The 24,968-nt window shown below is 53.3% G+C and overlaps 2 protein-coding genes and 1 long non-coding RNA gene across 5 annotated transcripts; all 3 read right to left on the reverse strand.

The window, feature by feature from the left end:
- Positions 1 to 8,106: 8,106 nt before the first annotated feature.
- LOC145536595 (uncharacterized) lies at positions 8,107 to 9,803 on the reverse strand. 2 transcript variants are annotated; one of them, XM_081566103.1, is made up of 3 exons: positions 9,285 to 9,803; positions 8,833 to 8,958; positions 8,107 to 8,594 (listed from the first exon to the last, which is right to left on the reverse strand). In XM_081566103.1, the coding sequence occupies exons 1-3, from the start codon at positions 9,623 to 9,625 to the stop codon at positions 8,492 to 8,494; spliced, it is 570 nt and encodes a 189-aa protein (XP_081422229.1). In that variant the 5' UTR covers positions 9,626 to 9,803; the 3' UTR covers positions 8,107 to 8,491. The 2 variants fall into 2 exon arrangements, with proteins under 2 accessions (XP_081422229.1, XP_081422230.1); XM_081566104.1 differs by having other exon boundaries at positions 8,107 to 8,630.
- Positions 9,804 to 12,196: 2,393 nt separating this feature from the next.
- On the reverse strand, positions 12,197 to 13,469 carry LOC145536596 (uncharacterized). Its single transcript, XR_014075921.1, has 3 exons — positions 13,177 to 13,469; positions 12,718 to 12,846; positions 12,197 to 12,538 (listed from the first exon to the last, which is right to left on the reverse strand). It is a non-coding gene; the product is annotated as an uncharacterized LOC145536596 (long non-coding RNA).
- Positions 13,470 to 21,575: 8,106 nt separating this feature from the next.
- LOC145536597 (uncharacterized) lies at positions 21,576 to 23,272 on the reverse strand. Of its 2 annotated transcripts, none has more exons than XM_081566105.1 (3): positions 22,754 to 23,272; positions 22,302 to 22,427; positions 21,576 to 22,063 (listed from the first exon to the last, which is right to left on the reverse strand). In XM_081566105.1, the coding sequence occupies exons 1-3, from the start codon at positions 23,092 to 23,094 to the stop codon at positions 21,961 to 21,963; spliced, it is 570 nt and encodes a 189-aa protein (XP_081422231.1). In that variant the 5' UTR covers positions 23,095 to 23,272; the 3' UTR covers positions 21,576 to 21,960. The 2 variants fall into 2 exon arrangements, with proteins under 2 accessions (XP_081422231.1, XP_081422232.1); XM_081566106.1 differs by having other exon boundaries at positions 21,576 to 22,099.
- Positions 23,273 to 24,968: the final 1,696 nt, after the last annotated feature.

Below are 24,968 nucleotides of genomic sequence, written 5' to 3' on the forward strand. Positions count from 1 at the left end.
GCCAAATAAGGGGCGGAGAGACTGGGCCGCTCACGAAGTCCCTCCCCTTCTGCGCAAGGACGCCAAAAGTGCGCCTGCGCACACAGCCCAGCCACCCACGGGCTGCTATGGAGACCGTGTGAGGCTGGAGGGACTCGGCTCTGTCACAACGCCACGCTCCTTTCAGGTGCCCCCGATGCGCCTGCGCACACGGGCCCCTCCAGTGCCGGCTCAGATGGCGTGGAATGGAGCCCGCCAAGTGTGCACAGAGATGCCACTGAGACACAAATGCCGACTTTCCCGTCTCATGGCCTAAAGCTAGTTCCACAATGCGACTTTCGTTTCTCCAACGTATGCCACAGAAGGGTCTCACTGGACTAAGGTGGGAGTCGAGGGCAAGGGGCCAAGCCACACCACCCACCCTGGTCCCCTTTTTGCCCAGTCCACATCATAGCTGTGTTCTTTGACCGTAGTGATAGCTAGCACTTCCTATGGTCCAAGCGTTTTTTCAAGTGCTTTCATGTGTTCGTCCATCACGTCCGTTTTCAGACAGTATTGCCATGGCACAGGCCTCCCTTGTGGTTCAGCTGCTAAAGAATCTGCCTGCAGTGTGGGAGACCTGGGTTTGATCTCTGGGTTGGGAAGATCCCCTGGAGAAGGGAAAGGCTACCCACTCCAGTATTCAGGCCTGGAAAATTCCGTGGACTGTATAGTCCATGGGGTCGCAAAGAGTCAGACATGACTGAGCGACTTTCACTTCACTTCACTTCATAAAATGAGAAAATACTCCAAAATTAATACTGAATGGCAGTAAACTACTGTCTTATTCTCCGGCTTCTTACATTGTCTTCACTTATGTTGTACTCCTTGAATATCTGCATCTCAGAACTTCCCCTCCAACCAGAAGACAAATAGAGTATTAAGAAGTGCAGAAGCTAAAACTAGTCAGAGAGGGCACAGTAGCTCAGTTTCATTTTCTGCAGTTAACAATCACCAAACAAAGTATGGTGGACCCCGAACCCCCCAGCAGCAGCACAGGCACAAGATGAAGCAGAAATCAATGCCCTCGGGAAGGACACTTGAGGCTAGGGCACATGCGCTAGATTTAACCCTGACTTTCGTGCAGAGGCTTAGTAGAAAGGGCGGGGGGGGGGCGCATAGTGCCGCATGGTCCGCATCACCAGGGAAATCTGCAGACAGAGGGTGATGGACGTCTGGAGCAGGGCATGGTCTTCAGCACTCAATTGGCTAAAATAAGGAGGGAAGATGAAATTCAAGCTCCCGACAAGAAGGAGGAAGTGGAGCATGTCCTTCCTCTGTCCCCGCACACTGACAAGCCCAGAGCACCACATTTCTCCTTTAGGCTTAACCCTCCATTATGGCTCCTCCCGGGCCAAGACGGGCCCTGGCCACTGCCCACCACCCCCTCCCCAGCCTGGGCCCCTGCCCCCTTTAGAACTGACAGAACCAACAAGCAGCCATTAACATTGAGCTCCTTCTGAACTGGCGCTCACAGCGGAGTACTTTGAGACAGGAAGTTGCGGGCGATTTTTGCCTGAGCGAGCGATGCAAAAGGTACGGTGAGAATGCTGGTGGAGATGTGGTTAAGGCACCATCCACATTTCTCATTTTGCCTGTACGTCAAGCTCCCTGCTCACGGAGACCCGCCTTCTCCCACAAGGTCGCCGCTGGACACTTTGGATATCACTGCCCCGACCCTCTGGATCCCTTCAGGTTGCTTTTCCTCACCACCGTGCCCTGGCAGCCAGACCACCCCTGACCCATACCCTTCAGCCCCCCAGAGTATCCTCCTCCTACACTTTAGGCCCCGCCGCCTGCAACCACCCAAACCACCCCTAGCCCACACCCGGAACCCCATGGCCGCCCGGCCCACTGGGGCTCCTGGAATAGGATACAACTGAACTGGTCAGTTACTCAGAACTCTGGCTCTGGGTGCAGTGTCTCTTCCCAACTGTGGTGTCTGAGGTAACCCCAGGATCTGCAGAATGTCACCAACTGCACCACCTGACTCTCCTGCAGCGCTGGGGCCTCTGGGATCACTCAGGTCGCCGGGGTCGCCAGGGACTGTAGGACTGACAGTGTCACCAGGGCCAGCTGGGTCACCAGGGCCATCGCGGCCACCAGCATCACCCAGCACACCTCGGCTGACACGTGCCGTGCCCGCTACAAAGGCCATGGCACCTGCATCTTCATCGGCTGCCCTCGTGGCTCCTCCACCATGTGCCTCGGACTCCATCTTGAACCCCTCTCCCCCTCACTCCGCGTTGGGAAAGACTGAACCCTCCCTATAGAACTGATCCCCGTAGTGCGACATGCAACTCAGCATCGGCAGAGCGCCTGCACAAACACACCCTGGTCCTGCCTCCCGATAGGTTCCCACCAACAGTTGGCTCCCACAGTGGCTGCAGGCTCTCCGGCAATAGGCGCTCCCTGCAGAAGCTTCAAGCGTTCACCCGATGTGTCACCCCAATGAGCCTGCACAGACACACCCACGTGGTCTGGGCCGTCTAAGTCAGCCCTGCCTCAGGCCTGGAAACCTGGTAAACGGCTTAGCCAGGAAGCCGCTGGGTAGCACTCCACCCTTTATTGTGTCGGCAGCTCCTCAGTGCGCATGCTCAAACAGACCCCACCCCACTCCTCAGGGCACGTGCCTGTTTCCCGTCCAAGCCTGCAAACCCCAGTGAGTCCTGGTCCCTGTGCACCTCCAAGACTGCAGTGCTACCAACCTGGCCACGCTCACAGGTGACCATCCTGCTGAGCGCAGGTCCTTGTTATTGACTTCCGGAAGGGAGTCAGGCACCCCTGGGTCAGGGCCGGTCTATCCCTCTGGTGTCCCACACGTAGGTCACGTCAGTGCAAATGTATCTGTGTGCGTGAGTGCATGGGCAGGTGCATGCCCATGGGCGTGTGCATGGGTGTGTTTCTGAGAGAGAGCACGTGCACAGGTTCACACGCATAGGCGTGTGCGTGTGTCTGTTTTTGCAGGTGTCTGCACGTGGGCATGTATGTGGGCAGGAGAGCATGTGGTCAGGTGCATGCACGCGGGCGTGTGAGTGTGCATGTGTGTGTGAAAGAGCACGGGTCAGATTAATGCACATGGGTGTCTCCGTGTGTGTGTGCTTGCACAGGTGCCTTCACATGGGAGTGGGGCGACCCGGCTCTGGAGTCCTGAGACTAGGGGTGTAGAGGGGGCTGTGCCTGCCCGCCTGGGGAGGGAAGCGGGGACTTCTGTGGGACTCACTGGGGACGGCGTGGGGCTGGGCCGCCTGGGGGTCCGGGCACACAGACTGCAGGGACTCCAGGCTGGGGACTTACACCTGGCATCCCAGAAGCACCGGTGGTACTGGCTGGATTAAAGGGCTGCAGGAAGGGCAGTGTTCCCCAAGACACCCCCAGTCTCTTGGCCCTCTGCTGACACAACTCTCATGGGCTTTCCCTCCCCAGGAACCAAGTCTTGGGGCTCGAGGTGCCAGGGGCCCTCAACCGGGAGGTGACCCTGTGTCTGCTGACCTTCTGGGCGCTGGTCTACTTCTGTGTCTGGGAGGGGGTATAGTCAACAAGCAAGGTACAGCCGGGGGTGATGGCAGGGCTGGGGCAGCACTGCCTGGGCGTGGGGTGCATATGCCAGGGAACCGCTGGTGCCACAGGAGGTGACTGGATCCGGGCCACTGCCCGAGGAGGAGGCAGATACTTCAATCCGGGCCCCTTGATCTCCACCCCCTGGCCGGATAGGCCTCTGGGCAGCCCGCCAAATCCCAGGCCAGCAGCCTTCCCCCACCCCCAGTGGAAGGATTCGATTTTCCTGCATTATCATGTTAGCTGTAGGAGTTTTGTAGATGACCTTGATCGGATTAAGAAAGTCTGTTTGTAGTCCTAGTTTTCCGACAGTTTTTATCATAGCGGTGGTTGAACGCTGTCAAATGCTTTTTCGGCATCTTGAGAAATGATCGTATGGCTTTTCTCCTGTTTTGTACTTAATATGATGGATAACACTGGTTGATGGGTTTTTTAATGCATAACCAATCTTTCATTCTTGGGATAGATCTCGTTTGGTCATAAGGCTGTATATGTCGCCGGATTAAATTTGATAACATTTCATATTTTGTGCTTAGCTTAATGAAGGATATTAGCCTGCGGTTCTCTTTTCTTGCAATATCATCATATGGCTTTGGTGTTCTGTTAAGACTGGCCTCGGAAAATGATTTGAGAAGTGTTTCCCCTCCTCTGCTTTCTGAAAGAATTTGTATAGGATTGGTGATATTTCTCCTTTAAATATTTCATAGCGTTCCCTAGTTAAGTCACGTGGGCCTGGAGTTTTCTGTTCCGTATCTTTGATCGATTTAGGGATATTTAGGTTTCCCACTTCCTTCTTGAGTTAGTTTTGGGAATTTGTGTCATTCAAGGAATTTGTTATTTTCATCTACATTGGCAAACGTATTCGCAGACATTGTTCCTAATGTGCTGTGGTTGCTTGCACAATCCTGTCCGTCGCTGCGCGACCCCGTGGACCGTGGCCTGCCGGGTTCCTCTGTCCACAGGTATTGTCCAGGCCAGAATACTGGAGGGGGGTTCCCATGCCCTCCTTCAGGGGATCTCTCCAACCCAGGGATCGAACCCAGGTCTCCTGCATTGCAGGCGGATTCTTGACCTTCTGAGCCACTAGGGAAGCCCAAGAATACTGGAGTGGCTAGCCTATCCCTTCTCCAGGGGATCTTCCCAACCCAGGAGTGTAACTGGGGTCTCCTGCATTGCCAGTGGATTCTTTGCCAGCTGAGCTACCAGGGAAGCCCTTAAACCACCTGGTCTGTGGTATTTTATTATTATTCTGTTATGCCATGCTACGCGGACAAATGGGCTTCCAAGGTGGCTCAGTGGTAAAATAATCTGCCTGCCAAGCAGTAGATGTGAGTTCAGTCCTTGGTTCGGGAAGATCCCCTGAAGAAGGAAATGGCAACCCACTCCAGTATGCTTGCCTGGAAAACCCCACGGACACAGACAGAGGAGCCTGGTGGGCTACAGTTCATTGGGTTGCAAAAGAGTTGGGCACAGTTTAGCGACTAAACAACAAGCTGACAAATTCAGGGTAGGCAGGACAAAAGTGGACACTTTCATACCCACCTGGTTCGAGTCAAATCGATGCAACCGTTTTGGAGGGCATGGGGATATGTATAAAACATATTTGGGAATATGTGTAAAACATTTCAAAAAGAGATTACTTTTTCACCCAACAACCTTCCGTTTTAGCTCAGAATTATTGTACATAGTGTGCTGGTGGTAGTGGTCTGGTCACTCAGTCATGTCCGACTCTTGCAACTCCACAGACCGTAGCCCAGCAGGCTCCTCTGCCCATGGGATTTCTCAGGCAAGAATACTGGCGTGGTTTGCCATTTCCTTGTCCACATAATATGTTACACAAAAGCAAATGTACCAGGATGTCCATTTCAGCATTGTTTGTAATACTGAAAAACTGCAAACAGCCTAAAGGCCTAGTTACAAGAGACTGGTGAAAATAACTATGGATTACACATTCTGAGGGATATTAGACAGCTCTTACAAGTACTGCGGATGGCACAGGCTTTGCTGTATCCACCATATGGCCCACTTCTGGGTCAATTCTGGGTGCCCTGTCTGGAAAGGGATGGTCCTTCTCCTTATGCCCTTCCACCAGCTGCCCCTTGCAGTGTCCCTCTCCTCCTTTGACTTGTCTCTTTTTCAACCATGATATGAGTTGATGAGCAAGCAGCTAATCGCTTAACAAGAAAAGAGGCCTGTTTCTACCTTGAAGTAATAAATAAGGGCCAAGTCTTCAGACCGCATTAGTTACGTAAGAAAGAAAAGTATGATCCTTCAATTCACGAAGGGTCCAGACTTGCTATTGCAAGTGAAAAATGAGTGGAACGAAAACGACCAAAATTGCCACTTTAGTTTTTAAGCCAAAGGGAGAGCTTCTGGGTCTGGGTAACTACCAGATACAGAGGTAGTTTCTGTCTTCAGGCATGGCTGGGCCCAGCATTTTGTCCCGGAGATTTGCCTTCTTGCTCCAACTCCCCCTCTGTCCTTTGCCAGCCTGCCTCCCCTAGAGAATCAAAGTGTCACTGGTTGGATGATATCACCACAGCAGGAGGAATGTGGTCCTCCAATGGCCAGGCCTGAGCCACATGCCCACCCGTGGAATCAAATGTGAAGTCAGCTCTATCACAGTCACAATGGCCTAGAGAAAAGGAAAGGGGCAGTTTTCCAGAGTGACAGCGTACCGGTGCCAAGAGAAGGAAAAGGGACACTGAATTACAAAACCCATCCATGTCCTCGACAGCGGTATAGACTTTGCATCAAATTCATAATCAATTTCCAGTGTTTAAAGGAACGAGACTGGGAACGAATATTTCTTAATCTAACAGTGTGTCCACGCTCAGTCACTCAGTCGTGTCCGACTCTTTGCGACCCCATGGACTGTAGCCCAGCAGGCTCCTCTGTCCATGGGATTTTCCAGGCACGAAGACTGGAGTGGGTTGCCGTTTTCTTCTCCAATTTTATACAGCTCTTAAATATACAATAATATACAATTATAACATACAATATTATACAGCTCTTAAAAAGTACTGCGGATGGCACAGGCTTTGCTGTATCCACCATATGGCCCACTTCTGGGTCAATTCTGGGTGCCCTGTCTGGAAAGGGATGGTCCTTCTCCTTGTAATATAAAGTGCCAATCAACTGTCCAGGTGGATTTTACTACCACTTAAGGGTTCTTGTTTGGCTTCCCAGGTGGTCCAGTGGTCAAGATTCTGCCTGCCAATCCAGGGCACATGGGTTCAGTCCCTGGGCCAGGAATAGCCCACATGCCTGGGGCAGCTAAGCTCGTGTGCCGCAACAACTGAGCGCACCACTGTCTAAAGTCTGTGCTCCTCGACAAGGGAAACCTCTGCAATGAGAAGCCTGAGCACAGCAGTTAGAGAGTAGCCTCTGCTGGCTGCAAGTACAGAAAACCTACACACAGTTAACAAGACGCAGCACAGCCAAAAAAAAAAAGAAAAAAAAATTCATAAATAAAATTTTTAAAAAGAGTCCCTGTTTCCAGCTATAGCCTTCTCGGCCATTGAAGATTTCAGTTAATTAAGTTCCTCCTACACCGAGATCCGCTCTGGTCCTACAGAGTCAATCTTAATAAGTAAGATCCAAAAAGGATCAAACTGTTTCCAAGCAACTTAACAGGATTCCAGAATACAGCTCAAGAAAAGTTTAGGCATAGAAAAATATTAAGCATGCAAGGGAAATTTGATACTGCTTGGCATCCAATCTAAAATTACCAGGAGGCAAAGAAGCAGGAAAATCAAATCCGTTATAACAGAGATCAGCGTGGTGGTGTTCAGTTGCTCAGTCGTGTCTATTTTCAACTCCATGAACTGCGGCAGGCCAGGCTTCCCTGTCCTTCACCATCTCCCAGAACTTGCTCAAACTCACATCTGGTGTCGTGATGCCATCCAACCATCTCATCTTCTGTCATTCCCTTCTCCTCCTGCCTTCAATATTTCCCAGCATCAGAGTCTTTGCCAGTGAGTTGGATCTTCATATCAGGTGGCCAAAGTGATGGCAGATCTCATTTTAACAGAAATCAGTTAAAATCCATTAATTGGAAAGGAAGAAATAAATGTGCATGTATGTGCCTACAAAACGCTTGTCTAAGAGGGAGTTCCATGGGATCTACAAAAGAGCTATTACAAGTAATCCGTGACTTTAGCAAGGTTTCACGATACAAGGTTACTCTTGAGAGTGCCTTGAACTGCAAGGAGATCAAACTAATCAATCCTAAAGGAAATCAGTCCCGAATATTCATTGGAAGGACGGGTGCTGAAGCCGGAGCGACAACACTTCGGTCAGCAGAAGCCAAAAGCTGACTCACTGGAAAAGACTGTGATGCTGGGAAAGATTTAAGGCAAAAAGAGAAGGGGAGCACAGAAGGTGAGATGGTTAGATAGCACCACCGACTCAAAGGACATGAATTTGAGCCAATTCCAGGAGACAGCGGGGACACAGAGCCTGGTGTGCTACAGTCCATGGGATCGCAAAGACTCACCTGGACACAAAAGACTCAACAACAACAACAACAACATTCTGGTGTTTTATATATAAATGTAACTGTAAAACTGACAAAATATTCCAAAATCAATACCGAATGGCAGTACACAACTTTCTTATTCTCCCACTTCTTACATTGGCTTCCATTATGTTGTACTCCTTGAATACCTGGATCTCAGAACCTCTCCTCCAACTAAAAGACAAATGCAGTATTAGGAAGCGAACCCTCTAAAAATAAAGTCAGAGGCAGCACAGTAGCTCAGTTTTACTTTCTGCAGTTAACAATCACCAAACAAACGATGTGGACCCTGAGCCCCCAAGCAGCAGCACAGGCACAAGATGAAGCCCCATCAAAGTAATTCAGAAAGCAATGCCCTGGGGAAGGACACTTGAGGCTAGGGCACATAGGCTAGGTTTAAGCCCGTCTTCTCTGCTGAGGCTTAGCACGAGGACGGGGCACAAAGCGCTGCAAGGACTGCATCACCATGGAAAGCTGCCCCGCACAGAAGTCGATGGACCTGTGGAGCAGGACAGGGTCTTCAGCAGTCAATCGGCTAAAAGGGAGGGAAAATGAAATTCAAGCTCCTGCCAAGGAGGAGGAAGAGAAGCATGTCCTCCCTCTGTCCCCGCACACCGACAGAGCCCAGAGCACCACACTTCTCCTCTAGGCTTAACCCTCCATTATGGCTCCTCCTGGGCCGAGACTGGCCACCGTCCTCCACTCCCTCCCCAGCCCCGGCCCCCTTTAGAACTTACAGAACCAACATGCAGCCGTTAACATCGAGCTCCCTCCGAAGCGGCCCTGGCAGTTGAGTACGTGGAGTGAGGAAGTGGCGGGCGATGTCCGCCTGTGCGTGCGATGCGAAAAGCACACTGAGGCTGCTGGTGGAGATATGGTTAAGGCACCATCCACATGACTCACGTGGCTTGCACGTCAGGCTCCCTGCTCGTGGAGACTCGCCTTCTCCCACAAGGCCGCCGCCAGATACCCTGGCTATCACTGCCCGACCCTCTGGATCCCTTCAGGTTTCTTTCCGTCACCACCATCCCCTGGCAGCCAGACCACCCCTGACCCATACCCTCCAGCCCCGCAGAGTACCCTCCTCCCACGCTTTAGGCCCCGCCACCTGCAACCCCCCAAACTACCCCTAGCGCACACCCCGACCCCTGCGGCCGCCCAGCCCACCGGGGCTCCCAGCATAGGATACCACTGGAGGGCTCGGTTAATCGGAACTCTGGCTCCGGGTGCAGCGTCTCCACCCGGCCCTGGCGCCTGCGGTGCCCCCGCGATCTGTGGCATGGCACCGGCTGCACCACCCGACTCTCCTGCAGCGCTGGGGCCTCTGGGATTAGCCTGGTCACCAGAGCCGCCAGGGACTCCTCGACTGACGGCGTCACCAGGGACAGCTGGGTCGCCAGGGCAATCGTGGCCACCAGCACCACCCTGCACGCCTTGGCCACCACCTGCCGTGCCCGCTGCAGAGGCCACGGCGACTGCGTCTTCATCGGCTGCCCTTGTGGCTCCTCCACCGTGTGCCTCGGACTCCATCTTGAACCCTCTCCCCCACCTCCGCGGCGGGAAAGACTGAACAGTCCCTACAAATACCAGTCCCGGAGTGAGACCTGCAACTCAGCAGAGCGCCCGCGCAAACCCACCCTGGTCCTGCCTCACGATTGGTTCCCACCGACAACGGGTGCCCTGCTGAAGCTTCGCGCATTCACGCACCACGTAGCCCCAACGCGCATGCGCAGACCCATACCCACGAGGTCTGGGCTCTCTTAAGTCAGCCCTGCCTCCGGCCGGGAAACCTGGTAAACGGTTCAGCCGTGAGGCCTCTAGGCGGCGCTCCACCCTTCGGTGTGGGGGCAGCGCCTCAGTGCGCGATGCTCAAACAGACGCTGCCGCCCTCCTCAAGGCGCGTGACTGTTTCCACGCCAAGCCTGCAAACCCCAAGTGAGCCCTGGTCCCTGTGCACCTTCAAGTCTGTGCTGCTGACAGCTTGGCGTCGCTCACAGGTGACCATCCTGCTGAGCGCAGGTCCTTTTCCTTGACTCCCAGAAGGGAGTTGGGCACCCCTGGGTCAGCGCTCGTCTGTCTCTCTGGTGTCTCGCACATAGCTCACATGTCTGTATGTGTGTCTGTGTGCATGATCGCATGAGCGGGTGCATGCCCATGGGCGTGTGTATGGGTGTGCTTGTAAGAGAGAGCGTGTGCACAGATTTATGCACATAGGCGTGTGAATGTGCTTATCTGTGTGTGTGCCCGAGAGAGTGCCCTTACACAGGTGCGTGCCCATCAGGTGTGTGCGTGGGTGTGTTTCAGAGAGAGAGCATATGCACAGATTCATGACATAAGCATGTGAGTGTGTCTGTGTGTGGAGGTGCTTGTGCGTGGGCATGTATGTGTGGTCACGAGAGAGCGTGTGGTCAGGGGCGTGCACATGGGTGTGTGTGTGTGTGTGTGTGTGTGTGCTTCAAAGAGGCCACGGTTGGGATGCATTCACGTGGGCATATGTCTCTGTGTGCGTGCTTTCAAGGTGCCTTCACATGGGAGTGGGGTGACCCGGCCCTGGAGGCATGATACGAGGGATGCGGAGCATACTGTGCCCGCCCACCTGGGGAGGGAAGCGGGGGGGGGGGGGACTGCTGTCAGACTCACTGGGGATGGCGTGGGGCTGGGCCGCCTGGGGCTCCAGGCACACAGACTGCAGGGACTCCAGGCTGGGGACTTACATCAGGACCCCCAGAAGCACCGGTGGGACCGGCTGGACTCAAGGGCCGAGGGAAGGGCAATACCCCCTAGGACACCCCCAGTCTCTTGCCCTCTCCTGCTGGCACAACTCTCATGGCTTTCCCTTCCCCAAGAACAATGTCTTGAGGCTATCCAGAGGGCCGGAGGTACCGGGGGACCTCAACTGGAATGTGACCCTGTGTCTACTGGCCTGCTGGTCCACTTCTGTGTCTAGAAGGGGGTCAAGTCAACAGGCAAGGTACAGCCGGGGGAGACCACGGGGCTGGGGCAGCACTGCCTGGGCGTGGGGTTCATCTGCCAGGGACCACTGGTGCCACGGGAGGTGACTGCATCAGGGGTTGTACTTCAATCCGGTCCCTGAGCCCCACCCCCTGGCCGGAGAGTCCTCGGCCCCCCCAGCAGACTTCCCTCACCCCCACTGGAAGGGAAGAGCCACCAGCAGTGGCTGACCCTTTCCTGTGTGGGGGGCATCCCTGTCCCACCTTTCCACCCTCCCAGTTTCTGTTGATTCTGGCTCCCAGTCAGTTTTAGGGTGTGCAAAGACCTGGTCTACTGCCTATGTCTGTCCCCTGCTCTGTGGCCAAGAGGACACCAGCGGGGAGCCTGGACATGTCAATGTATGGCAGTAACCGCTGTAATATTGTAAAGTAATTAGCCTCCAATTAAAAAGATAAATTAATTTTTTAAAAAAGCAAGAGAGAAGTAAACAGTTAGGTCAGCATTTCTAATTGTTGGAATATAGTAATACTTTAAGGAAATAACCGTTAATGGAAAGATTTATAAATTCCACTAATTCATTAACCATAGTAATGAAAAACGTGGAAACAACTTACATGTTCCATAATGAGATTATTATTGTTGCTGTTGTTTTTATTTAAAGACCCAATTTTACTTTTTTGGCCACGCCACACGACATGTGGGATCGTAGTTCTGCTGCCAGGGACTGAACCTGCAGCCCTTACACTGGAAGTGCATAGTCTTATCCACCGGACTGCCTGGGAAGTCCCAATAATTACATTATCATGCATCTTATATCTATTCAATAACACATTTCTGAAGAGATTTTAGAAAGTGGAAAAGCTAGTATACTAAATGAAAAAAAATTCAGGAAAAAAATTAAAGCTAAACTTGATAACTTCTACATCACATGCTGTTATGTATTTAATGTGCAAGTACACCTAGAAAATATTCTTAAACGTTGACAGTATTTAGTGCTGAACATAGGGCTCGATTTTCATTTTCTGAAATTGTTTTCAATTCCCTTGTAATTGGAATTCAAACATCTGAATCTCAGTACCTTCCCTCTAACACGAGAACAAAGATAAAAAATGTTTTTAAAATCCAGAAGCGCATTAGCTGAAAAGAAACTGGGGCACAAAAAGTGACTCAGCTTTATTTTCTGCTGTAACAAACACTGAAGCACCCCACTCCTCAAGCAGCAGGGCAACAAAGCAAGTGAACCAACAGAGACCAAAGGCCAGTAAAGGCAAAAACTTAGACTCAAATAACAAAGTGGCGATGCCTCTTAGTTTGAATTCCCTATGCCCCGCCGAGCAGGGGACACAAGGTTAGGCCTCAGCCCCTTTCCTCAGCGAGGTGGGAGCCCAAGGCTCCGAATGTTCCGAATCACCAGGGAAAGCTGATCGAGGAATGGGTTCATGGAAAGTCGGATGAAAGCCAGGTCTTCACAGGTCTTCAGCAGTCCATGTACTAAAAGCAGGGAAAAGAAAATCAGGTTAAAGGGAAGATTGCTCCTGTAGGTCCAGGGTACCAACCCCCCTGCTTATACCAAGCCCCTCAGTGTCTCCATCATAGCACGCTTAAGAGGGAGCTCAGACCACAGCACCTGCCACCCCCCACTTCCCAAGGCAAACTCGTCTGGAACTGACACAAGCAGGTCACTGCCATTCACTGCAAATTCCCTCAGAACCAATCCTTGGTGGCGCTGGGCATCTGGGAGCAGAGATCTGCGAGCCATGTCTGCCTCCAGGGGTGACTGGAAAGGCACTCTGAGTGTGCTGGGAGAGACACGGTTAAGGCACCACCCATTACAGAATTTGCTGATTATCTCGGGCTTCCTCGCACCTCAGAGGCCTGCTTTTACCCCAGGATGCCCATCCTCCTGACCACAACCTGAGACCACCCTGAGCTGCCTCCCTAACCCTTCTGTCCATCTTCCCCACCCTCCAGGCTCCTCAGGCCTTGACAACCTCCTTTGCTGCCAGGCTGCCCAGTCCTGCTGCCCCGGATCGCCCCCGTACTCCCTTCTATCCCTTCCTCAGGCTGCCGGCATGTTTCCCTCCACCACACCACTGACCCCGCCCAGAAAGGCTCCCTGAAAAGGATACAGCACCGCCTCTCCACGTCTAGGCCTTACAGCCAAGGGTGCTACATCTCCAGCGGGTCCTAGGCCACCTGGTGCCCGCTCACCCCGGGGACGAGCTCCAGCGTCTTCCATCACCGCTCTTCCTCTGCCAGGCCCACCCCCGCCTTCTGGGGCCCGGGGACGATCCTCACCTTCAGCGCTGCCTGAACCACTCTGGCAAGGAGGTGCTCTGGAGCTATGCTGGTCATCTCGGCCCTCTGCGCCACCGGCACCACCACCCGACGCCTGCATGGCTGCTGTGCGTCTCCCTCAGACGCCAAATAAGGGGCGGAGAGACTGGGCCGCTCACGAAGTCCCTCCCCTTCTGCGCAAGGACGCCAAAAGTGCGCCTGCGCACACAGCCCAGCCACCCACGGGCTGCTATGGAGACCGTGTGAGGCTGGAGGGACTCGGCTCTGTCACAACGCCACGCTCCTTTCAGGTGCCCCCGATGCGCCTGCGCACACGGGCCCCTCCAGTGCCGGCTCAGATGGCGTGGAATGGAGCCCGCCAAGTGTGCACAGAGACGCCACTGAGACACAAATGCCGACTTTCCCGTCTCATGGCCTAAAGCTAGTTCCACAATGCGACTTTCGTTTCTCCAACGTATGCCACAGAAGGGTCTCACTGGACTAAGGTGGGAGTCGAGGGCAAGGGGCCAAGCCACACCACCCACCCTGGTCCCCTTTTTGCCCAGTCCACATCATAGCTGTGTTCTTTGACCGTAGTGATAGCTAGCACTTCCTATGGTCCAAGCGTTTTTTCAAGTGCTTTCATGTGTTCGTCCATCACGTCCGTTTTCAGACAGTATTGCCATGGCACAGGCCTCCCTTGTGGTTCAGCTGCTAAAGAATCTGCCTGCAGTGTGGGAGACCTGGGTTTGATCTCTGGGTTGGGAAGATCCCCTGGAGAAGGGAAAGGCTACCCACTCCAGTATTCAGGCCTGGAAAATTCCGTGGACTGTATAGTCCATGGGGTCGCAAAGAGTCAGACATGACTGAGCGACTTTCACTTCACTTCACTTCATAAAATGAGAAAATACTCCAAAATTAATACTGAATGGCAGTAAACTACTGTCTTATTCTCCGGCTTCTTACATTGTCTTCACTTATGTTGTACTCCTTGAATATCTGCATCTCAGAACTTCCCCTCCAACCAGAAGACAAATAGAGTATTAAGAAGTGCAGAAGCTAAAACTAGTCAGAGAGGGCACAGTAGCTCAGTTTCATTTTCTGCAGTTAACAATCACCAAACAAAGTATGGTGGACCCCGAACCCCCCAGCAGCAGCACAGGCACAAGATGAAGCAGAAATCAATGCCCTCGGGAAGGACACTTGAGGCTAGGGCACATGCGCTAGATTTAACCCTGACTTTCGTGCAGAGGCTTAGTAGAAAGGGCGGGGGGGGGGCGCATAGTGCCGCATGGTCCGCATCACCAGGGAAATCTGCAGACAGAGGGTGATGGACGTCTGGAGCAGGGCATGGTCTTCAGCACTCAATTGGCTAAAATAAGGAGGGAAGATGAAATTCAAGCTCCCGACAAGAAGGAGGAAGTGGAGCATGTCCTTCCTCTGTCCCCGCACACTGACAAGCCCAGAGCACCACATTTCTCCTTTAGGCTTAACCCTCCATTATGGCTCCTCCCGGGCCAAGACGGGCCCTGGCCACTGCCCACCACCCCCTCCCCAGCCTGGGCCCCTGCCCCCTTTAGAACTGACAGAACCAACAAGCAGCCATTAACATTGAGCTCCTTCTGAACTGGCGCTCACAGCGGAGTACTTTGAGACAGGAAGTTGCGGGCGATTTTTGCCTGAGCGAGCGATGCAAAAGGTACGGTGAGAATGCTGGTGGAGATGTGGTTAAGGCACCATCCACATTTCTCATTTTGCCTGTACGTCAAGCTCCCTGCTCACGGAGACCCGCCTTCTCCCACAAGGTCGCCGCTGGACACTTTGGATATCACTGCCCCGACCCTCTGGATCCCTTCAGGTTGCTTTTCCTCACCACCGTGCCCTGGCAGCCAGACCACCCCTGACCCATACCCTTCAGCCCCCCAGAGTATCCTCCTCCTACACTTTAGGCCCCGCCGCCTGCAACCACCCAAACCACCCCTAGCCCACACCCGGAACCCCATGGCCGCCCGGCCCACTGGGGCTCCTGGAATAGGATACAACTGAACTGGTCAGTTACTCAGAACTCTGGCTCTGGGTGCAGTGTCTCTTCCCAACTGTGGTGTCTGAGGTAACCCCAGGATCTGCAGAATGTCACCAACTGCACCACCTGACTCTCCTGCAGCGCTGGGGCCTCTGGGATCACTCAGGTCGCCGGGGTCGCCAGGGACTGTAGGACTGACAGCGTCACCAGGGCCAGCTGGGTCACCAGGGCCATCGCGGCCACCAGCATCACCCAGCACACCTCGGCTGACACGTGCCGTGCCCGCTACAAAGGCCATGGCACCTGCATCTTCATCGGCTGCCCTCGTGGCTCCTCCACCATGTGCCTCGGACTCCATCTTGAACCCCTCTCCCCCTCACTCCGCGTTGGGAAAGACTGAACCCTCCCTATAGAACTGATCCCCGTAGTGCGACATGCAACTCAGCATCGGCAGAGCGCCTGCACAAACACACCCTGGTCCTGCCTCCCGATAGGTTCCCACCAACAGTTGGCTCCCACAGTGGCTGCAGGCTCTCCGGCAATAGGCGCTCCCTGCAGAAGCTTCAAGCGTTCACCCGATGTGTCACCCCAATGAGCCTGCACAGACACACCCACGTGGTCTGGGCCGTCTAAGTCAGCCCTGCCTCAGGCCTGGAAACCTGGTAAACGGCTTAGCCAGGAAGCCGCTGGGTAGCACTCCACCCTTTATTGTGTCGGCAGCTCCTCAGTGCGCATGCTCAAACAGACCCCACCCCACTCCTCAGGGCACGTGCCTGTTTCCCGTCCAAGCCTGCAAACCCCAGTGAGTCCTGGTCCCTGTGCACCTCCAAGACTGCAGTGCTACCAACCTGGCCACGCTCACAGGTGACCATCCTGCTGAGCGCAGGTCCTTGTTATTGACTTCCGGAAGGGAGTCGGGCACCCCTGGGTCAGGGCCGGTCTATCCCTCTGGTGTCCCACACGTAGGTCACGTCAGTGCAAATGTATCTGTGTGCGTGAGTGCATGGGCAGGTGCATGCCCATGGGCGTGTGCATGGGTGTGTTTCTGAGAGAGAGCACGTGCACAGGTTCACACGCATAGGCGTGTGCGTGTGTCTGTTTTTGCAGGTGTCTGCACGTGGGCATGTATGTGGGCAGGAGAGCATGTGGTCAGGTGCATGCACGCGGGCGTGTGAGTGTGCATGTGTGTGTGAAAGAGCACGGGTCAGATTAATGCACATGGGTGTCTCCGTGTGTGTGTGCTTGCACAGGTGCCTTCACATGGGAGTGGGGCGACCCGGCTCTGGAGTCCTGAGACTAGGGGTGTAGAGGGGGCTGTGCCTGCCCGCCTGGGGAGGGAAGCGGGGACTTCTGTGGGACTCACTGGGGACGGCGTGGGGCTGGGCCGCCTGGGGGTCCGGGCACACAGACTGCAGGGACTCCAGGCTGGGGACTTACACCTGGCATCCCAGAAGCACCGGTGGTACTGGCTGGATTAAAGGGCTGCAGGAAGGGCAGTGTTCCCCAAGACACCCCCAGTCTCTTGGCCCTCTGCTGACACAACTCTCATGGGCTTTCCCTCCCCAGGAACCAAGTCTTGGGGCTCGAGGTGCCAGGGGCCCTCAACCGGGAGGTGACCCTGTGTCTGCTGACCTTCTGGGCGCTGGTCTACTTCTGTGTCTGGGAGGGGGTATAGTCAACAAGCAAGGTACAGCCGGGGGTGATGGCAGGGCTGGGGCAGCACTGCCTGGGCGTGGGGTGCATATGCCAGGGAACCGCTGGTGCCACAGGAGGTGACTGGATCCGGGCCACTGCCCGAGGAGGAGGCAGATACTTCAATCCAGGCCCCTTGATCTCCACCCCCTGGCCGGATAGGCCTCTGGGCAGCCCGCCAAATCCCAGGCCAGCAGCCTTCCCCCACCCCCAGTGGAAGGATTCGATTTTCCTGCATTATCATGTTAGCTGTAGGAGTTTTGTAGATGACCTTGATCGGATTAAGAAAGTCTGTTTGTAGTCCTAGTTTTCCGACAGTTTTTATCATAGCGGTGGTTGAACGCTGTCAAATGCTTTTTCGGCATCTTGAGAAATGATCGTATGGCTTTTCTCCTGTTTTGTACTTAATATGATGGATAACACTGGTTGATGGGTTTTTTAATGCATAACCAATCTTTCATTCTTGGGATAGATCTCGTTTGGTCATAAGGCTGTATATGTCGCCGGATTAAATTTGATAACATTTCATATTTTGTGCTTAGCTTAATGAAGGATATTAGCCTGCGGTTCTCTTTTCTTGCAATATCATCATATGGCTTTGGTGTTCTGTTAAGACTGGCCTCGGAAAATGATTTGAGAAGTGTTTCCCCTCCTCTGCTTTCTGAAAGAATTTGTATAGGATTGGTGATATTTCTCCTTTAAATATTTCATAGCGTTCCCTAGTTAAGTCACGTGGGCCTGGAGTTTTCTGTTCCGTATCTTTGATCGATTTAGGGATATTTAGGTTTCCCACTTCCTTCTTGAGTTAGTTTTGGGAATTTGTGTCATTCAAGGAATTTGTTATTTTCATCTACATTGGCAAACGTATTCGCAGACATTGTTCCTAATGTGCTGTGGTTGCTTGCACAATCCTGTCCGTCGCTGCGCGACCCCGTGGACCGTGGCCTGCCGGGTTCCTCTGTCCACAGGTATTGTCCAGGCCAGAATACTGGAGGGGGGTTCCCATGCCCTCCTTCAGGGGATCTCTCCAACCCAGGGATCGAACCCAGGTCTCCTGCATTGCAGGCGGATTCTTGACCTTCTGAGCCACTAGGGAAGCCCAAGAATACTGGAGTGGCTAGCCTATCCCTTCTCCAGGGGATCTTCCCAACCCAGGAGTGTAACTGGGGTCTCCTGCATTGCCAGTGGATTCTTTGCCAGCTGAGCTACCAGGGAAGCCCTTAAACCACCTGGTCTGTGGTATTTTATTATTATTCTGTTATGCCATGCTACGCGGACAAATGGGCTTCCAAGGTGGCTCAGTGGTAAAATAATCTGCCTGCCAAGCAGTAGATGTGAGTTCAGTCCTTGGTTCGGGAAGATCCCCTGAAGAAGGAAATGGCAACCCACTCCAGTATGCTTGCCTGGAAAACCCCACGGACACAGACAGAGGAGCCTGGTGGGCTACAGTTCATTGGGTTGCAAAAGAGTTGGGCACAGTTTAGCGACTAAACAACAAGCTGACAAATTCAGGGTAGGCAGGACAAAAGTGGACACTTTCATACCCACCTGGTTCGAGTCAAATCGATGCAACCGTTTTGGAGGGCATGGGGATATGTATAAAACATATTTGGGAATATGTGTAAAACATTTCAAAAAGAGATTACTTTTTCACCCAACAACCTTCCGTTTTAGCTCAGAATTATTGTACATAGTGTGCTGGTGGTAGTGGTCTGGTCACTCAGTCATGTCCGACTCTTGCAACTCCACAGACCGTAGCCCAGCAGGCTCCTCTGCCCATGGGATTTCTCAGGCAAGAATACTGGCGTGGTTTGCCATTTCCTTGTCCACATAATATGTTACACAAAAGCAAATGTACCAGGATGTCCATTTCAGCATTGTTTGTAATACTGAAAAACTGCAAACAGCCTAAAGGCCTAGTTACAAGAGACTGGTGAAAATAACTATGGATTACACATTCTGAGGGATATTAGACAGCTCTTACAAGTACTGCGGATGGCACAGGCTTTGCTGTATCCACCATATGGCCCACTTCTGGGTCAATTCTGGGTGCCCTGTCTGGAAAGGGATGGTCCTTCTCCTTATGCCCTTCCACCAGCTGCCCCTTGCAGTGTCCCTCTCCTCCTTTGACTTGTCTCTTTTTCAACCATGATATGAGTTGATGAGCAAGCAGCTAATCGCTTAACAAGAAAAGAGGCCTGTTTCTACCTTGAAGTAATAAATAAGGGCCAAGTCTTCAGACCGCATTAGTTACGTAAGAAAGAAAAGTATGATCCTTCAATTCACGAAGGGTCCAGCCTTGCTATTGCAAGTGAAAAATGAGTGGAACGAAAACGACCAAAATTGCCACTTTAGTTTTTAAGCCAAAGGGAGAGCTTCTGGGTCTGGGTAACTACCAGATACAGAGGTAGTTTCTGTCTTCAGGCATGGCTGGGCCCAGCATTTTGTCCCGGAGATTTGCCTTCTTGCTCCAACTCCCCCTCTGTCCTTTGCCAGCCTGCCTCCCCTAGAGAATCAAAGTGTCACTGGTTGGATGATATCACCACAGCAGGAGGAATGTGGTCCTCCAATGGCCAGGCCTGAGCCACATGCCCACCCGTGGAATCAAATGTGAAGTCAGCTCTATCACAGTCACAATGGCCTAGAGAAAAGGAAAGGGGCAGTTTTCCAGAGTGACAGCGTACCGGTGCCAAGAGAAGGAAAAGGGACACTGAATTACAAAACCCATCCATGTCCTCGACAGCGGTATAGACTTTGCATCAAATTCATAATCAATTTCCAGTGTTTAAAGGAACGAGACTGGGAACGAATATTTCTTAATCTAACAGTGTGTCCACGCTCAGTCACTCAGTCGTGTCCGACTCTTTGCGACCCCATGGACTGTAGCCCAGCAGGCTCCTCTGTCCATGGGATTTTCCAGGCACGAAGACTGGAGTGGGTTGCCGTTTTCTTCTCCAATTTTATACAGCTCTTAAATATACAATAATATACAATTATAACATACAATATTATACAGCTCTTAAAAAGTACTGCGGATGGCACAGGCTTTGCTGTATCCACCATATGGCCCACTTCTGGGTCAATTCTGGGTGCCCTGTCTGGAAAGGGATGGTCCTTCTCCTTGTAATATAAAGTGCCAATCAACTGTCCAGGTGGATTTTACTACCACTTAAGGGTTCTTGTTTGGCTTCCCAGGTGGTCCAGTGGTCAAGATTCTGCCTGCCAATCCAGGGCACATGGGTTCAGTCCCTGGGCCAGGAATAGCCCACATGCCTGGGGCAGCTAAGCTCGTGTGCCGCAACAACTGAGCGCACCACTGTCTAAAGTCTGTGCTCCTCGACAAGGGAAACCTCTGCAATGAGAAGCCTGAGCACAGCAGTTAGAGAGTAGCCTCTGCTGGCTGCAAGTACAGAAAACCTACACACAGTTAACAAGACGCAGCACAGCCAAAAAAAAAAAGAAAAAAAAATTCATAAATAAAATTTTTAAAAAGAGTCCCTGTTTCCAGCTATAGCCTTCTCGGCCATTGAAGATTTCAGTTAATTAAGTTCCTCCTACACCGAGATCCGCTCTGGTCCTACAGAGTCAATCTTAATAAGTAAGATCCAAAAAGGATCAAACTGTTTCCAAGCAACTTAACAGGATTCCAGAATACAGCTCAAGAAAAGTTTAGGCATAGAAAAATATTAAGCATGCAAGGGAAATTTGATACTGCTTGGCATCCAATCTAAAATTACCAGGAGGCAAAGAAGCAGGAAAATCAAATCCGTTATAACAGAGATCAGCGTGGTGGTGTTCAGTTGCTCAGTCGTGTCTATTTTCAACTCCATGAACTGCGGCAGGCCAGGCTTCCCTGTCCTTCACCATCTCCCAGAACTTGCTCAAACTCACATCTGGTGTCGTGATGCCATCCAACCATCTCATCTTCTGTCATTCCCTTCTCCTCCTGCCTTCAATATTTCCCAGCATCAGAGTCTTTGCCAGTGAGTTGGATCTTCATATCAGGTGGCCAAAGTGATGGCAGATCTCATTTTAACAGAAATCAGTTAAAATCCATTAATTGGAAAGGAAGAAATAAATGTGCATGTATGTGCCTACAAAACGCTTGTCTAAGAGGGAGTTCCATGGGATCTACAAAAGAGCTATTACAAGTAATCCGTGACTTTAGCAAGGTTTCACGATACAAGGTTACTCTTGAGAGTGCCTTGAACTGCAAGGAGATCAAACTAATCAATCCTAAAGGAAATCAGTCCCGAATATTCATTGGAAGGACGGGTGCTGAAGCCGGAGCGACAACACTTCGGTCAGCAGAAGCCAAAAGCTGACTCACTGGAAAAGACTGTGATGCTGGGAAAGATTTAAGGCAAAAAGAGAAGGGGAGCACAGAAGGTGAGATGGTTAGATAGCACCACCGACTCAAAGGACATGAATTTGAGCCAATTCCAGGAGACAGCGGGGACACAGAGCCTGGTGTGCTACAGTCCATGGGATCGCAAAGACTCACCTGGACACAAAAGACTCAACAACAACAACAACAACATTCTGGTGTTTTATATATAAATGTAACTGTAAAACTGACAAAATATTCCAAAATCAATACCGAATGGCAGTACACAACTTTCTTATTCTCCCACTTCTTACATTGGCTTCCATTATGTTGTACTCCTTGAATACCTGGATCTCAGAACCTCTCCTCCAACTAAAAGACAAATGCAGTATTAGGAAGCGAACCCTCTAAAAATAAAGTCAGAGGCAGCACAGTAGCTCAGTTTTACTTTCTGCAGTTAACAATCACCAAACAAACGATGTGGACCCTGAGCCCCCAAGCAGCAGCACAGGCACAAGATGAAGCCCCATCAAAGTAATTCAGAAAGCAATGCCCTGGGGAAGGACACTTGAGGCTAGGGCACATAGGCTAGGTTTAAGCCCGTCTTCTCTGCTGAGGCTTAGCACGAGGACGGGGCACAAAGCGCTGCAAGGACTGCATCACCATGGAAAGCTGCCCCGCACAGAAGTCGATGGACCTGTGGAGCAGGACAGGGTCTTCAGCAGTCAATCGGCTAAAAGGGAGGGAAAATGAAATTCAAGCTCCTGCCAAGGAGGAGGAAGAGAAGCATGTCCTCCCTCTGTCCCCGCACACCGACAGAGCCCAGAGCACCACACTTCTCCTCTAGGCTTAACCCTCCATTATGGCTCCTCCTGGGCCGAGACTGGCCACCGTCCTCCACTCCCTCCCCAGCCCCGGCCCCCTTTAGAACTTACAGAACCAACATGCAGCCGTTAACATCGAGCTCCCTCCGAAGCGGCCCTGGCAGTTGAGTACGTGGAGTGAGGAAGTGGCGGGCGATGTCCGCCTGTGCGTGCGATGCGAAAAGCACACTGAGGCTGCTGGTGGAGATATGGTTAAGGCACCATCCACATGACTCACGTGGCTTGCACGTCAGGCTCCCTGCTCGTGGAGACTCGCCTTCTCCCACAAGGCCGCCGCCAGATACCCTGGCTATCACTGCCCGACCCTCTGGATCCCTTCAGGTTTCTTTCCGTCACCACCATCCCCTGGCAGCCAGACCACCCCTGACCCATACCCTCCAGCCCCGCAGAGTACCCTCCTCCCACGCTTTAGGCCCCGCCACCTGCAACCCCCCAAACTACCCCTAGCGCACACCCCGACCCCTGCGGCCGCCCAGCCCACCGGGGCTCCCAGCATAGGATACCACTGGAGGGCTCGGTTAATCGGAACTCTGGCTCCGGGTGCAGCGTCTCCACCCGGCCCTGGCGCCTGCGGTGCCCCCGCGATCTGTGGCATGGCACCGGCTGCACCACCCGACTCTCCTGCAGCGCTGGGGCCTCTGGGATTAGCCTGGTCACCAGAGCCGCCAGGGACTCCTCGACTGACGGCGTCACCAGGGACAGCTGGGTCGCCAGGGCAATCGTGGCCACCAGCACCACCCTGCACGCCTTGGCCACCACCTGCCGTGCCCGCTGCAGAGGCCACGGCGACTGCGTCTTCATCGGCTGCCCTTGTGGCTCCTCCACCGTGTGCCTCGGACTCCATCTTGAACCCTCTCCCCCACCTCCGCGGCGGGAAAGACTGAACAGTCCCTACAAATACCAGTCCCGGAGTGAGACCTGCAACTCAGCAGAGCGCCCGCGCAAACCCACCCTGGTCCTGCCTCACGATTGGTTCCCACCGACAACGGGTGCCCTGCTGAAGCTTCGCGCATTCACGCACCACGTAGCCCCAACGCGCATGCGCAGACCCATACCCACGAGGTCTGGGCTCTCTTAAGTCAGCCCTGCCTCCGGCCGGGAAACCTGGTAAACGGTTCAGCCGTGAGGCCTCTAGGCGGCGCTCCACCCTTCGGTGTGGGGGCAGCGCCTCAGTGCGCGATGCTCAAACAGACGCTGCCGCCCTCCTCAAGGCGCGTGACTGTTTCCACGCCAAGCCTGCAAACCCCAAGTGAGCCCTGGTCCCTGTGCACCTTCAAGTCTGTGCTGCTGACAGCTTGGCGTCGCTCACAGGTGACCATCCTGCTGAGCGCAGGTCCTTTTCCTTGACTCCCAGAAGGGAGTTGGGCACCCCTGGGTCAGCGCTCGTCTGTCTCTCTGGTGTCTCGCACATAGCTCACATGTCTGTATGTGTGTCTGTGTGCATGATCGCATGAGCGGGTGCATGCCCATGGGCGTGTGTATGGGTGTGCTTGTAAGAGAGAGCGTGTGCACAGATTTATGCACATAGGCGTGTGAATGTGCTTATCTGTGTGTGTGCCCGAGAGAGTGCCCTTACACAGGTGCGTGCCCATCAGGTGTGTGCGTGGGTGTGTTTCAGAGAGAGAGCATATGCACAGATTCATGACATAAGCATGTGAGTGTGTCTGTGTGTGGAGGTGCTTGTGCGTGGGCATGTATGTGTGGTCACGAGAGAGCGTGTGGTCAGGGGCGTGCACATGGGTGTGTGTGTGTGTGTGTGTGTGTGTGCTTCAAAGAGGCCACGGTTGGGATGCATTCACGTGGGCATATGTCTCTGTGTGCGTGCTTTCAAGGTGCCTTCACATGGGAGTGGGGTGACCCGGCCCTGGAGGCATGATACGAGGGATGCGGAGCATACTGTGCCCGCCCACCTGGGGAGGGAAGCGGGGGGGGGGGGGGACTGCTGTCAGACTCACTGGGGATGGCGTGGGGCTGGGCCGCCTGGGGCTCCAGGCACACAGACTGCAGGGACTCCAGGCTGGGGACTTACATCAGGACCCCCAGAAGCACCGGTGGGACCGGCTGGACTCAAGGGCCGAGGGAAGGGCAATACCCCCTAGGACACCCCCAGTCTCTTGCCCTCTCCTGCTGGCACAACTCTCATGGCTTTCCCTTCCCCAAGAACAATGTCTTGAGGCTATCCAGAGGGCCGGAGGTACCGGGGGACCTCAACTGGAATGTGACCCTGTGTCTACTGGCCTGCTGGTCCACTTCTGTGTCTAGAAGGGGGTCAAGTCAACAGGCAAGGTACAGCCGGGGGAGACCACGGGGCTGGGGCAGCACTGCCTGGGCGTGGGGTTCATCTGCCAGGGACCACTGGTGCCACGGGAGGTGACTGCATCAGGGGTTGTACTTCAATCCGGTCCCTGAGCCCCACCCCCTGGCCGGAGAGTCCTCGGCCCCCCCAGCAGACTTCCCTCACCCCCACTGGAAGGGAAGAGCCACCAGCAGTGGCTGACCCTTTCCTGTGTGGGGGGCATCCCTGTCCCACCTTTCCACCCTCCCAGTTTCTGTTGATTCTGGCTCCCAGTCAGTTTTAGGGTGTGCAAAGACCTGGTCTACTGCCTATGTCTGTCCCCTGCTCTGTGGCCAAGAGGACACCAGCGGGGAGCCTGGACATGTCAATGTATGGCAGTAACCGCTGTAATATTGTAAAGTAATTAGCCTCCAATTAAAAAG

This window comes from Giraffa tippelskirchi, chromosome X, assembly GCF_054371585.1.
Source record: "Giraffa tippelskirchi isolate mGirTip1 chromosome X, T2T-mGirTip1v1.2.pri, whole genome shotgun sequence".
Classification (NCBI taxonomy): domain Eukaryota; kingdom Metazoa; phylum Chordata; class Mammalia; order Artiodactyla; family Giraffidae; genus Giraffa; species Giraffa tippelskirchi.